This window comes from Phaseolus vulgaris, chromosome 11, assembly GCF_000499845.2.
Source record: "Phaseolus vulgaris cultivar G19833 chromosome 11, P. vulgaris v2.0, whole genome shotgun sequence".
In the NCBI taxonomy this organism is placed as follows: domain Eukaryota; kingdom Viridiplantae; phylum Streptophyta; class Magnoliopsida; order Fabales; family Fabaceae; genus Phaseolus; species Phaseolus vulgaris.
Window position 1 is genome coordinate 30,965,877 of NC_023749.2, and position 15,452 is coordinate 30,981,328.

General features: G+C 41.8%; 1 protein-coding gene across 1 annotated transcript; it reads left to right on the top strand.

Annotated features, from left to right (window-relative positions):
* Window positions 1-11,442: 11,442 nt before the first annotated feature.
* Window positions 11,443-12,183, top strand: LOC137839182 (uncharacterized). Its single transcript, XM_068648309.1, has one exon. It carries the CDS (start codon window positions 11,443-11,445, stop codon window positions 12,181-12,183), a length of 741 nt encoding a protein of 246 aa, XP_068504410.1.
* The last annotated feature ends 3,269 nt before the right edge of the window (window positions 12,184-15,452 follow it).

The following is a 15,452-nucleotide window of genomic DNA, read 5'->3' on the forward strand; positions in this document are numbered from 1 at the left end:
GTCTTCACCATTAATTGTTGAAATCCCAACCTTAAGTAAAAGTGTCACCATAAATGAACCAATGGTGGCACAAGGAAACCAATGAAAACATTGGTGGAAAACCAATGAAGTAGTAAGGGTAGCCTAAAACCCTTCACCAATGGAGGAGAATAAGGAATGAGTGAATGAAATAACTTACAATGAGTAGAGAGCACGAAGATGAAGAAGAAAGACAAAGCACGCAGAAAAAGCATGAAGGCAAAGCGCAAAGACAAAAGAAAAACGAGAGTGTAAGTGGCACACTTCGAATTAGGATAATAAAATGACTCCAAAACGGAGATTCTTAGGTAAAACCTTCGTTTAAGACCAAAGATGCTTGCTCTAAAATGGCGATTGTGAGTGAAACTGCCGTTTTAAACTCGTTTTAATTTTAAAAAAATGTCACCGTGTTTTGATGGATAGCGTTTGACAGTAAAAGTGTTGTGAATTTATTGTCGTAAATGGGTCTTTTTGCGCTAGTGTGATTTTGATTATATTGTTTAGTCTAATGTGATTAAACAACTAAGTAAAACTCTCTTTGTAAAAAAATAATCAATTTAAATTTTTAATATATCTTTATTTTCTTATCTTTATGTATTTTAAACAAGTATTTTGCATGGAAAGTAAATAAGCATTATCTCGATTTTTTTTTAAATCAAACAAGGTTTTTGAATATTCTATTTTAATTTCAAAATAAATACTTTACCCAATTTAAAAATATTTTTAAGAATTCAATTCATCTGTCTGAAATTTATTCATTATTTCTAATAGACTTAATCAGGAAGCATATAAAAATGTGTTTTTTTTATAATAAAGAATAAATAAAATATAGAAACATCCCAAACCTTATAAAAAAAACATTTAATTTAGAGTCCAGCTACACTAGTATACCATAATGTAGAATTGTGTTGAACCAAGCTTGCATAGCTTTGCTGCTGTGTTTCCTAACAATGCTTGCTAAGAATCCAAGTACAAATAACCTCTTAGGGAGAAACAAATAAACTTATACAGTACATAAATACAACCCCATAGGACTTAATTAAAAAATATTCAATTAAAAAAGAGTTCGTAGATTTAATTAAAAATATCAAATAAAGCAATGAATTCAAAACTATTTAATCTAAAATATAAATTTTATAACTTTTTAAATGAACAATACAACTTATTAAATCCACCAGAACGATATCCCATAGTTATTTTTAAATTGTATAATCTTACCACTAAATTATTAAAAATGCTAATTTCTTTATTCTTGTAAATCTATAGTTAATAGAATTTCTGTTTAGTAAATTAGAAGAATTACCTATCACCAAAATATCACAAGATAAATATTTTCATCTAACATTTTAAATTGAAATATTTTAAAAATATGAAAAAATAGGAACTTTGATTTATTATAGGTTTAAAGCGAGCTCATTTGCCTTGATATTTACAACAAATGATTTCTATAATTTATAATTATTTTCATCATATTAACTTTTCTGCAGCCATTTAATTCAATTTTATACATGGAATTGTATATTTTAAAGAATTTCATACATAAAAACAAACAGAGAAAACAAATTAACTATATTTTAATATTTTTTTTCTCTTTTCAAAAAACTTTTTAATTGCATATACATCAAATTATTATCTTTTAAAATGTGAAAGCTGGATAGTACTATATACATAATAATATTGTATTCATATATTGCATTAAACGTACAGAAACCAGCAAGAATTGACATATAGGTTCTTTGATTGTTGATAGAAAATGGTGGTTACGTGAAGCATATACACACAGGTTCTTCTCTACGTTTGTGGGACTGATACAGTGATTTGTACATAAATTTTTGAAAGCACAGTTAATGTACTGTTGAAGCTGAATGTCACATGGGCCATGCATGATGATGAGAAATGAGTTAGTATATATGCCAGGAAAATCACTTTCCCAAGAAAACAAACAGAGCTTTAAATGCAGCTTAAGATTGGTCACTTTCTCTGTAGCATTTGCCTTTGTCGTCCAAGAGAAAATCTAGGTCCACAAAGATGTTCATTCATTCAATAACGTTATATCATCACTTACGGAAAGCATATACATGATACCAACCATATGTCTACAATATTTAATTTCACAGTTCCCATACCACTATATTGTTATTATTGTTCTTGTGTTCAAACTATTTATGCATTTACTTTCTCATTGAGACCTATTTATTACACTGTGCCATTTTTTTTCCCACATACACACATGCAGGAGTGGCAGGTCACTATATACAGCACATGAACACATATTCAGTCACTGATTCAGAGCGTATGTGTCGACTATTAAAGCTAACCTTTATGTGCAGTGCACTCATTTGTCCCTATTCATCTCAATTAGGACATATTACACTTCTGACAGTATTAGATCATTTGTTCTATATATATTGGAAACAAAGTTCAAAAGCATATATAAAGAAGGGTAAAGACATTGAACTATAGTGTGAGAATTAGGGTTAGTGTCATGCTGATGTTTCGAACAGTGTCAGAAGTTGTTAATATCAGTCTTTTTGTTTTTATTTTAATTTTAAAATTTAATTATTTATCATCATTTTAATCTCTGAATGATACTAAATATTTTGTTTTAATTTTAGACTAAATGAATGAAAAATTATATACTTTCAGTTTTAGATATACTTCTTTTGAATTTTGTTATTTCCAAATACCAAAGTAACAGATTCTTCATTTTGAGGTCCATTTTATGTATTAATCTGGAATATATTTATGTTGAGATGTATGGTTTTTCATGAAAAGTATAATAATCATTAAAAAAAATTAATTTTGTGAGAGTTATACAAAGAGGTTATAGTGTGGTTAGTTATGATGAACTTGTTTGTTAGTTGTATCAGATTTGTTGAGAAGGTTTTATGGTTAAACTTAGTAGTGTGTTTCATTGATGAGGGATGTTGTGAAATGCAGAATGAGAGATGGTGGTGAAGTCATTAACAATTATTGTATGGATATGATGTAATGTAATGAAAGGGTTCAGTTTGAGTAATGATAGCTTCAAGTACTACAATGGCCTAAAGGGAGTGAGTCACTGATTGCATATCTACTCTCTCTTGTCTTGATCTTCTTGGATGGATTCCATATGCAACCACAATCTACGAACTAGCTAGTTACCAAAACTAAGTACTGAAGTAACTCACCCATGAAATTTGGTTTGTTCTCCACAACCTGTTACAACTTCTATTCACTCATTCTTTGGTTTTGTACACTGACAGGTCGTGTTAGGCATGTTACTGATAGCCAAAATCATGAAGTAGATAGAAACAAAATAATAATAATAATGATAGAACAAAATGAATTCAACAGCAATGTTATTATAATATATGTTTGGGGGATTTGTACAAAAATAGAACAAACTGTTTTATTTTATTGTTTTAAAAAAAAAGTTTTATGAGATTAACTATAACTTCTTAATTTTCATATTACCTTCTTTTCAAAACATTAATAAAATTTTAAAATGTTTTAATTTTCTTAGATAATATGGTGAAATTTTATTAATACACATAGACGAATTGACAGTTCTAATTTAATACATGTGTTCATATATCTAATTAAAGCCTGACTTTGTTCTCCAGTTTGATGGTGCTTCATTACTCTTTTTTTTTTTCATTTTTCTGATAAGTATTAATATTGGATTGAACAAAAAATAGATTTATATATATATATAAAAGTTTAAATATAAGTTTGTATTACATATTTAAAGAAATAATTCCACTGATAGTGATTTTATTATGTTTTAAAGTTCAGTTTTAGTACTTTGAAATTTTTGCCTGTACTAAAAGGGGTAATTTTAAAATTAAAAAAAAATATCGAAACACTTTAGAGAGACTAAAATTGAATTTTAGATATTTTATAACCTAGAAAGTAGATGCTATAATCGGGAAATAAATATCTATCACACTAGTACAAATTATTTGGAGAATTATATATAAGTGATATATAATGACGATTTTTAATCGTCTTTGTAAGTAAAGGGATACAAAAACGGTTCCAACTGTCTTTATATATTGGTGTTTTTTAAAAGAAAATTGGGTTCACGTAGGTGCGGAATGGTTTATGGAGGCGCGCCACGGTGGCAAGCACAGGCTCATGGAGAAGACGACAGTTGGTGGCGACGGCAGTTGGTCGCATTGAAGGAAGAGGGCGACGTTGGTGGACGCGTCGCGGTGGCGCTGGCTCGCGGAACATTGGAGTTGAGATTGGGCAGTGACTGCATCGCTGGTTGCGACGATCCTAGGCGCGGCGGTGACTGCGGAATGGCCATGGTTGCGCGGTCCAGATCACGACGATGGGTGTGGAATGGCGCTGCTGAACGTCGAAGAAGTGGCGTAGAGCGGCGGCGCAACGTGGTGGCGCTGACGACTCGACTAGTGCGGGGCGGCTGTGGGTGAGGAGTGGAGAGGGAAAATACAACAGTGGTGAGTGAGTGAAAAAAGAAAGTTAGAGAGTGAAATGTGAGTGAGAGGGAAAGAGAGGGACTAGGGCGCAGGAATTGGAAAGCCATACATATAAAGACGGTTCCAAAGAGAATCGTCTTTGTATCCACACTATCCTAACATATAAAGACGGTTCAAAATAATCGTCTTCGTATCCCCACACAAATCTAAAATATAAAGACGATTCCAAAGGGAACTGTCTTCGAATCTACACACAGCTAACATATAAAGATGGTTCCAAATAGAATCGTCGTTATAAATTTCGAAAATTTGAAAAAAATAAAAAAATTGCCACCGCCTCGCTTATTTACGAACCGTCTTTATAAGAGAGTCCTAAACTACGAATTTTGCACTAGTGTCACCAACAAATCAATATTATAAATTACCATAACAAATTAGCATGATACACATTTGCCTTATATATGCATAAATTATTTTCTTTTACACATATCTCAATACATTTTTATTTTCTTTTGAGTTCTAATAATATGATAGGATAATAATTAAGTTATTATAGCAATTGAATAATTATTAAACCCTTAACTATCTTGTGGAGTGTTTTGATCACGGTTTATGGATTTCGAGCATTTCGGTAGGAAGGTAAGGATTCTCTAAGTTGTGTAGAAGAGTGGTTCTTTTGGCATGGTGTTGTGAGTATGGCGGTAGGTGAGTGATTTGAGTTGTACTTGCTTTGTTTTTAATCGTAGATGTAGTATTTTGGTTGTAGTAGGATTTGGTTTGTGTGGATTGTTTGGATTAAAGGACTGGTAGTATGAACCTGGACAGGGGAGTAAAGGTTGACTTGCGGCGTGGTTTGCCTCCCCTTTCTTTTAAGGTTGGGTTTGGAGGTCTGTAGAGCCTGATTGGTCAGGTTGTGTAAAGGTTGGATTTGGTTTTGTGGTATATAAGGGTTGGGACACCCTTGAAGTGTTTGTATAAGGGTTGGAACACCCTTGAAGTGTCTCATTTTATTTTATTTAATCTTTGCTGAGAAAAAAATAAAAAATAAACCCTTAACTATACAAAATAACTTACAAATATTTGTCACTCTGTACACTTTTTTTCACCCGCAAATTTATCATTATATTAATTGCCACAAGAAATGCCACCCACTGTATAGTACAATATTACACCTCTAAACTATCTAATTAAACATTAAGATCCAAGAAACAAACATCCCAATCACTCAGTACTAATAGATGAATGATTACTGTATCGGTTGAAACTGAGTAGACCAAGTAACTTGATATTAGAAGTCGACTGATCGGATAAATTCAATACATTAAGATAAAATAAAGAGATACATAAGTAATATTTAACAAATCTGATAACACAAAATAAACCAAGTAGTGGTCTTTTAGTAAAGATATGCATTGATTACGATCGATAAGCAAAATAACCCATTATGAGCACTATAAATAAGCATCATCACACAAGAGTAGGTATGCTTTTATCAATATATCATTCACTCTAATACAGATCAGTTACTTGATTGTCGGTGAATCTTTTGCAAGTTTACTCCGGACTGAGTACCAAAGAGCGAGTGCGAGAAGGAAGGAGAAGGAGGAGCAACCGAGGGACGAGAGGAAATTGTTCAAGCCAGTAATAGGTACTATCTAGGCCCTATACAAGTACAATTAATACCACTTATTGTCCGGAGTCAGAGTAAGTAAGCAAAACGTAGAAAAGTTTGAAATGAAGCATTATTTATAGAATTCATATATTGAAAGGATGAAACGTTGTCTTGTTCTCAATCGTTGGATTCACTTTAATCTAATGAGTTCAAATGGTTGGAGCACGAAACTACACGGTCAACTGAACTGTTAGATCTGTAAGATAAAAAAAAATAGGTTAAACTCAGATGAAGTGTTGAGTGACGTACGTCTAATCACCACTAATACTGTAAACAATTACACATCAAAATTGTCACTTCCAACCTCGAAACACCAAGTAGTCATATCTAGTCGGGATGGCAAAGCAGGGCGGGCCGACATTCGACCACTAAGAAAAACACGAGGCGGGCTACCAATTCCAACATCTTGGCTTGCTTAGGTTCGCCCCACATAACCCGCAACCCGTGGGCCAAATGCAGTGCGGGGCGGGCTAGACCGCATGACCCGCATAACTTAAAAATCTAGAAATTTCTTTCTATATCCCCATATTTTCTTCATGCAACCTCGTATTTAACATTTAGGAAATTTTTTTCTCACATCTTATTAACCCCCATTTACCTTATGCATCTAAATAAAAAATGAATTAAATTTATTGAAAATTTCTACTTAAAAAATATTTTTTATTAATTTTAAAAAAATAATCTTATGCGGGCTTGCCTATAGTTCCGTGGAACAACCCTTATGCAGGGCGGGCTAGTAAAATCAACTCAAATATTTTATGCGCGGCGGGCCGAATGTGGGGTGGGCCTATACGGGATGGGCCAGCCCCCATTGCCATCCATGACATCTAGGCACTTCTAGAAGGTTCTCCCTCGAGCCTGGGGCAAATGTACTGATCGAATCTGAGTTGACTAAGTCACTTGATTTCAGAAGCCGACCGACCAGATAGATCAATACATTAAGATAAAATAAAGAGATAAGGAAAAAATCAAGGAAATATACTATAAATCTGATAACACGTGAAATCAAATACTGCTCTTTTAGAAAAGATATGCAAAAGATATGCATTAAGTACGACCCATAAGCGGAATTATAAGCACTATAAATAAGCATTGTCACACAAGAATGAGGTACGCTTTTATCAATATATCATTCACTCTAATACAGAGCACTTGATTGTTGGAGAACCTTTTGCATGTTTACTTTTGACCGAGTACCAGAGAGTGAGTACGTGAATGAGAAGTAGGAGCGATCGAGGCACAAAAAGCAATTGTACAAGCCAGTATATAGGCCCAATACAAGTACATTTAGTACCATCGTGGGGCTGAGACAGAGTTAAACAGCACAAAATGGTTTCAACAAGGCATATGGCAAACGAGAGAATGACGGAGGCCGAGCAAATGGCTATGGTCCAAACCTTACAGAGAAAGATGGCAGATATGTGCCAGAAAAAGAAGGAGTAGATGCGAGTCATGCATCAAAAGAACCAGGAGGATATACGAATCCTTCGTGAACAGAATGATCAAATGAAGCAACAACTAGTCGAGATCGCACTTAGACTAGGGCCTCAAAGGCCAGACCCAGAAGTTAGGAGACCACCACCTAGACTAGGGCCAAAAGGGCCAGATTTGTAAGTTAGAAGACAAGCCTCCCCAAAAAATTTCAAAGATATAGTAATTCAGGAGAAGACTACAATCCTTTGAACTCATACTTATCAATCCTCCAAGCAGCATCAATCAGAATACACTCTCATTTTGGAAAAAAAAGAAGAGACATTCCTTTACTGATCAAATCATGGAAGCACAACTTCCTCCTAATTGAAAAGGGTTGAACATTGATCGGTATGATAGAACTACTGATTTGAACGGTACACAACATGTGGCTCAATTGCTTCTTGTGCAAAGGGTTTTCTTCATGTGAATATTGACTAAAGCCTCACCCCTTTGCTCGTTTGGTTCAAGGCTAAGGGGTTGTGTACCATCCGAGTTATATCGGTTATATAAATGATCCTGCCTGTTGACCAGGACGCAAGAGCTTTGCCTCGTCAAATCTGGATCGACTCTGCGCCGTGTTAGCTTCGGTCCTTCGCCTTGATTCACCTCAAGAACCTGCAAAACACAGAACGGCGCCGCTGCGGCCGATCACGCTCTGACGCCCAAGTCAGCGACTGAACCACCAAAATACTAAGAGAAAACTAAGAACAGGAACCGTGCAAAATTCTCTCTCAGCGTACTCAAGTTCTCGCAAGCGTAAAAGAAGTAATCTAAAACGCGCGCGTACCTCAGAAGTTCGTTAGAATCTCTTATATACCTGTGCACTTTCTCTCTCCTGACAGTTACACATCTGGACACGTGGCTCGCATCCAGCTGTACACGTGTCACCATCTGGAGCATCCTTGACTTGGGGCGCCACTTCTTACTCTTCAGGCTTTTCGGCTAAGTTACTTATGCATGAAAGAACTCAGCGCATAGTTGCCTTGGAGCGTGATCTCTTCTGCATGGCGAGTACGGGTGCCTTCATACACACCTTCCCTGTGGTCTCGCCGGCCGCCTTCATGATCTACTTCACTTGCTTCATCGTGCATGTTCAGGTAAGTTGTTCCCCAACCTCAACCTCTGGCTAGCTAGGGAATGACTATCTGACGACTTCATCCTCTGGCTCGAAAGCCTGGAACAAACCTCCCTAATCCTTCGGCGATGTCCCGCTTTCGGCGATCTCTAACCACTTGGTCGTCTGGGTTCGCATCCGGCGACTTCATCTCAAACCCGGTGACCGCCGGTTTAGGTATGCTAGAGATTGGAGCACGCCAACTTAATAACTAGCGACTACACGAGCCCCCCGACTTCCTTCCCTTCTGCCAGCCACGAGCCCTGCTTAACACGCCTACATGATAGCTTGCGGCCACGTCATCACTTCCGACTACCCGGGCGGTACACAAGCCCCCCAGTCTTAAGCGAAGACTTGTCCAGCGAAAAGACTAATTGGTCACGTCACTGCCGATATACGTGGCGCTGGCGCAGAATTCCAAACGTTCATACCTTCTGCTTTTCTGACGCTCCACCAAACACCTTTTCCAATCGCTCGACACGTGGCTTCATCAACGGTCATCTTTAGCTGTCGTTTGCGCTTCCAAAAACGTTTGAAAAACCCTTAAACCCTTTTCATTTTTACTGTTTCATCATCTTCCTGCTTTCTCAAAACGCTCTGAGTCTTCTCTGCAAACCCACGACGCTCTTCGGCTCTCTCAATCCCCACCTCCCTTCAACGCTTATCTGATCATCGAAAGGTACCTCTTTTACTTCCTCTATTGATATTTGCTGCATTTTAACCGATTCGCATCATCCATTATCTGCCTGGTGCATACGCTGTGGGTTGTTTCTTCTTCTTCTCCCTTCTCATAACTTAGGGCTTCGTCTTCCATTACTTTCATCACAACGAACCCTCGTTCGTTCGTTTTTCATCCTTCATCCACAATCGAGTCAATCTCTGCAACCTCTATTCATCCTTTCTTCTTTTTTCCTTTGCAGTTTCCGCGATGGCTCGTACAAAGACCACCGCGAATCCTCCTCCTTCGTCACGAAACCCTCCATCCCAAGCACATAACCTGCCGCGAGCATCTGGCGCTCCCTCTTCCCAGGCTGAGAGGCCTGAAACCTCTCGCCCCAACCTTACTCAAGCAACTCCACCAGTCGCCGGAGGAGCCCCCATCTCCACTCCAGACTACAAAAAGCTTTACCCATGGGCCAACTCAACTTTGCTGAAGGAGACTTCTTCAGTAAACTCTGCACTGGCGGTGCTACGGTTGAAGAAAGGGGACCAACCCAACCTCTCGTTCCACAAGGAGCACGATGACAAACTGATGGTGCTGCCTTGCCCTCCCGACGTGCCAATCTGTGCGGATGATAAGGGGAACAACGACGAGTTGTTCTGCTTCATCTACATTACTCTCTTCAAGAAGGTGAAACTCAGGTTTCCCTTCACCCGTTTTGAACGGGAACTATTAACCGAGCTCAACATCGCCGCCGCCCAACTCCATCCCAACAGCTGGGCATTCGTGCGGGCGTTCCAAATTATGTGCGCACATTTGGGACTACCGGCCTCGGTTGCCCCTGGGTGAGCTTGAATGGAATTGCTGGGAGGTCGATCCTCTCTATCTTCCAGCAATCTTACAAAGATTGGAAGGGAAAGTTCGTCCAAGTGCGTCAAAACGATCAAGACCCTTCACTGCTCGACGGCTTTCCCTTGTACTGGGTAAACAAGGGAAATAAGGACTCCAAGGAAAGCTTCAGAAGGCCGAGAAGTCCTGACAACATGGGCGAGTTGGACAAGGACCTCTGCCTTTTCTGGAAGAGCGTGGCAACCGCTAACATCACCTTTCCCACCTCTACAATAATCACCTTTGAGTTCCTCGAGGGCCAACTCGAGGCTCACATAGGTTAGCACTTACTTCGACATTTAGCTTTCGTCTTGTGTTGTATCTCTGTTATCTATTATTGGGCGTCCTGTCTGTTGCGCACTAGACTTGGTTTTTATTTCCTGCACCATTTGTTTGTCTTATTTGCACATGTACTCATGTACTTTACCTTTACCTTTGCACTTACTTGTATATTTTTGCCCTGTGCAGATCTCATGCTGGGCAAAGGCAAGTTAGCTGAACTGAGGGCGCTCGCCCGAACCCACAAATTGGCATCGGGCTCTCAAACCGTGCCAAACTCGGTGGTGGAGATCGCCGCTGCCCAGGGGAGATCGCCCCCTCAAGACCCAACTCCTCCAGAAGCATTGCCCGCCCCCCAACGAAAGAAGCTCGTCTTGAGGAAACCAAAGAGGAAAACTCCTCAAGTGGTCCAAGAAGACGAGGATGAGGACGATGAGGCGACTGAGGACGGCCTCATTATAAAAAGGAGAAGGGTGGCACCTTCTTCACCACCTGCTCCACCTGCTCTCCCAACACCAACACCGCCCTCTCCCCCAGCTCCAACGCCGCCAGTCCAAGAAGTACCCTTGGCGGCAGCACTTCCCGCGGTTGAGGCCAACGAGCCCAACTTCATGGAGAACCCTCCAAGCGCCTCCACGCCATTCGTATCTGCCGGAGAGGGTCCTCCTTCAACTACCTCAATCGCTGAAGCTGCAGCAGGTGGGGATGAAGGCGCTCATCACTCACCAATACTCATTACCGAGTCCCCCACATCACCACCACGCCAGGAAGCCCAACCCCATCAACCAATTCAAGAGGGTGGCGGTGAGACTCAGCATCAGGCTCCTTCAGCACCCCCACCAACAGCGGTTGCAAGCCTTCCCCTCGCGGTCAAAGGCATCGGGGGCCCTTCACGGCTAAGCTCAAAATGATGGCAGAGGACCTCCCCTCTATCATAACTAAAGCTGTGGAGAGCTCCAACAAGAAACTTCAGGATGATATCTCCGCACTCGAAGAGGAGAATCGCCTGGTAAGGATCGAGGCGGAAAAGTTATCCTGCAACCTGATGATGGCGGAAATTGAACACTCAAGGGTGGAGGACGCCATGAACACCGAGCTGAGGATTGCGCGCAAGGAGGCCTCCGACCTACGCCAAAAACTGCACCTCCTAGCTCAAGAAAAGATCGAGCTGGAGAGTAAACTGGTTCCCTACCGGCTCAAGGTGGCTGACTTGGAGGCATCAATAAAAGCGGATGCAACCAAGGTAGAGAACCTTGAGAAAAGGTCGGTTGAGCGGGAGGTTCTCTTAGGAAAGGTTGAAAAGGAGAGGGATGACGCCGTGGCCAAGCTCGCCGAAGCCAAAGAGGAGAATGAAAAGATTGCTGCAGAGCTGGCCCAGGTGCGGGAGGAAAACAAGAAGGTTGCTGATGACCTCGTTCAAACTCGTAGAGAAACTGAAGAGCTGGAGAAGCGAGCTGACGAGCTGAAGCAGCAAACCGAAGGGCTCAAGCAACAAAACGAAGAGCTCGAGCTGAGCTCTGCCCAAGTCCTCGCCGTTGGGTTCGACGCCGCCCTGGAGCAAGTCGCCTGCCAATATCCCGAGCTCGACCTCTCCATGGTGTCAATATGCAATGAAGTGGTGGATGGGAAGATCGTGCCTTCTGAAGATTAGTCATCTCCATCCACCGCTTATTCCCTAAGAACTTTTTGCGCAATCTTTGTAATAACTTTTCTTTTCTTCTTATGTATTTTGAACTGATGCCACCTTATTATAAATCTTTCTGCTTCCACATGTGGTCTTTCTGTTTGCTTCACTTCTCCTTGTAAAAACCGCTTAAACGAATTTAACTTAACAATTCTGCGGGCGCAATTGTTTACTTACTGCTTCGAACTCGATCAAACCATCAACTTTCGAACGATAGCATTCTAATAACTTGTGAACTTAAGGCAACGAGCTTCAGCGTGAAACTACTTTCTAAACAGCAAGTTTCAACCCAACTGATAGTTTAAGACATATTTCACCTGATCTGCTCCATCGAAACGGGCCCTTACTCTTGTCATCGCCTGAATCTCCTCTGATCGTCATCGGGTCCCGGCGATGTAAGCCTCCTTTTGCCTTCATAACTTGGCTATTGTTCCCTCATCTGGGGGTAGAGGCGCCTTTCGGATCCTTCTCTACCTTCCTGAGTTTCAGAACAATAAGCCGGATAGCTGGGCGTTCTCTTCGAACCTACCTTAGTTATCTTTTAAACTTCTTCCCCCCTTTACACCGTACCTGAACTCGTTCGAGACGAGAAGGATTTTATCTTGCCTGAACTCGCTCGACGGCGAGAAGGTCTTTATCTTGCCTGAACTCGCTCGACGGCGAGAAGGACTTTATATTGCCTGAACTCGCTCGACGGCAAGAAGGTCTTTATCTTGCCTGAACTCGCTCGACGGCGAGAAGGACTTTATCTGATACCTCTACTTTGCCCAAGGATTACATTTCTTCCCTGAATGCACTGAGGACTTTTAACTTGCTCTCGCCTGCACACGCACAAAGTCGAGGAGGATTTTGATCGGTGCCTCAACTTGCCCAGGGCGTACATCTCCTCCCCCTGGATGCACTGAGGACTTTATCTCTTTCTCGCCTGCACTCACTCGACGGCGAGGAGGTCTTTATCTCTTTCTCGCCTCAGGACGCGCGAGGGCGTCGAGGTCTTTTAAACGTTGCTGGTGCCTCCGATCGCCAAAAGACGATGAGGACTTTTAACTTTAACTGATGCCGCCAATCGCCGAAAAGCGATGGGGACTTAAAACTTTTTAGAAAGCATGCAACATAACTTTAAACTCGCCTTAAATCACATACGAGTGACAAGGTCTTTTTTCAAAACTTTCGTAACAACAACAAGCATGCAATCTAAAACACTTTAAACTTTGAAAAACTCTTCTTTATTGGGTGGCCTCATTAAAAACCCTCCTTAGGGAAAAAAGAGTGCCCCCTTCAAACTGTTTTAATAGGAAGCTTGCAAACTCTTCGTGTTTGTTTTTACTTAAAAAGCTTTTAACTGTAATATAACTTGAGGTGTGTGGCGTTCCAAGTGCGAGGAATCGCCCCTCCTTCCAATGTTTCTAAGCGGTAGGCGCCGTTCCCGAGCGCCTCGGTTATCCTGAACGGTCCCGTCCACTTAGGCGACAACTTGTTCTCCATCTCGTACTGGTGGGCCTTCCTCATTACCAGGTCGCCTTCTTTAAACTGCCTTGGCATCACCTTTGAGTTATACCTTCGTTCAATCCTTCTTTTCACTGCCTCAGCTTTTACTCTCGCCTCCTCCCTGACCTCATCCAGCAAATCCAGATTCAGCCTTCTTTCCTCATTCGAGTCTTCCGCCACAAAGTTCTGGAATCTCGGCGAGCTCTCCTGGATTTCTACTGGAATCATTGCGTCGCATCCATAGACCAAGCTAAACGGGGTCTCATGGGTTCCTGACTGCTCGGTGGTGTGGTACGTCCAAACTATACGGGGTACCTCCTCAGCCCACGATCCCTTGGCTTTCTCTAGTCTTCTCTTCAGGCCTCTTAGCAATACCCGATTGGCTGACTCTACTTGGCCATTTGTCTGAGGGTGCTCAACGGATGCAAATACTTGTTGAATTCCCACCCCTTCGCACAGCTTCTTCAACAGGTGACTTGCAAACTGAGTCCCGTTGTCCGACACCAGGCGCTTAGGCACACCAAACCGGCACACGATGTTCTTCCATACAAAGCTTTCGATCTTGTGTGCGGTGATCTGGGCCACTGGTTCTGCTTCGATCCACTTGGTGAAATATTCAATTGCCACCACCAAGTACTTCATCTGCCTGATCGCTAGTGGGAAAGGTCCCATAATGTCGATTCCCCATGTATGAAACGGCCAAGGGCTGTAAATCGACTTCAACTCTTCGGGAGGCGCTTTATGCCAATCGGCGTGCTGCTGACATTGCTTGCAACACTGTGCATACCTCTTGCAGTCCTCCCTCATTGTTGGCCAGTAGTAACCTGCACGGAGGGTTCTTGCGGCCAGAGCTCGACCCCCAACGTGACTTCCGCATATCCCTTCATGGAGCTCGGCCATGATTCTTGTACATTTTTCTCCATGCACACATTCCAGGAGTGGGTGTGTGAACCCAAACCTATACAACTCGCCATCAATTATTGTGAACTTGCTAGAATTCTTCTTTATCTTCCTAGCCTCCGTCGGATCCAGCGGGAGAAGGCCATCTGCCAGGCATCGCTGGTACTGCGTTATCCACGTGTCTGGCTCATGCGTAGCACAGACCTGCGTCATGTTCACCCTCTCTCCCCGACATGCTCTTATTCTCGGCGATCTCAAGGTCTCCTGAGTCAAAGACCTGTGACTCCTCGCCGCTTTCTCCGTCGACTTGCTTATCTGAAGAACCAGGTGATCTGCCACAAATGCTCTAGGCGACTTCAGAGTTTCTTGGATCACCGTCCTCTGCCTACCCCCCTTGCCGGAACTGGCGAGCTTAGCTAGCAAGTCAGCTCGGGCATTCTGCTCTCTAGGCACATGCACCACTTCAAAGGAGACAAAGGAACTCTTCAACTCCTGCACATACTCTAGGTAAGCCGCCATTTGTGGATCCTTGGCCTGGAACTCGCCTGTTACTTGTCCCGTGACCAACAGCGAATCACTCTTAGCCATCAGCACCCTAGCTCCCATTTCCTTGGCCAGCAAGATTCCGGCGATCAGCGCCTCATATTCTGCTTGATTGTTGCTGGCTTTGAAGGCAAATCTCAGGGACTGCTCAATCAGCACACCGTTGGACCCTTCCAGGATGACTCCAGCACCGCTACCCTGCTGGTTCGACGATCCGTCCACCGAGAGCACCCAACGGAAATCATCCCCCTCAACTCGCGCTACTTCTGACGAGAGCTCGACCACAAAATCAGCGAAAATCTGCC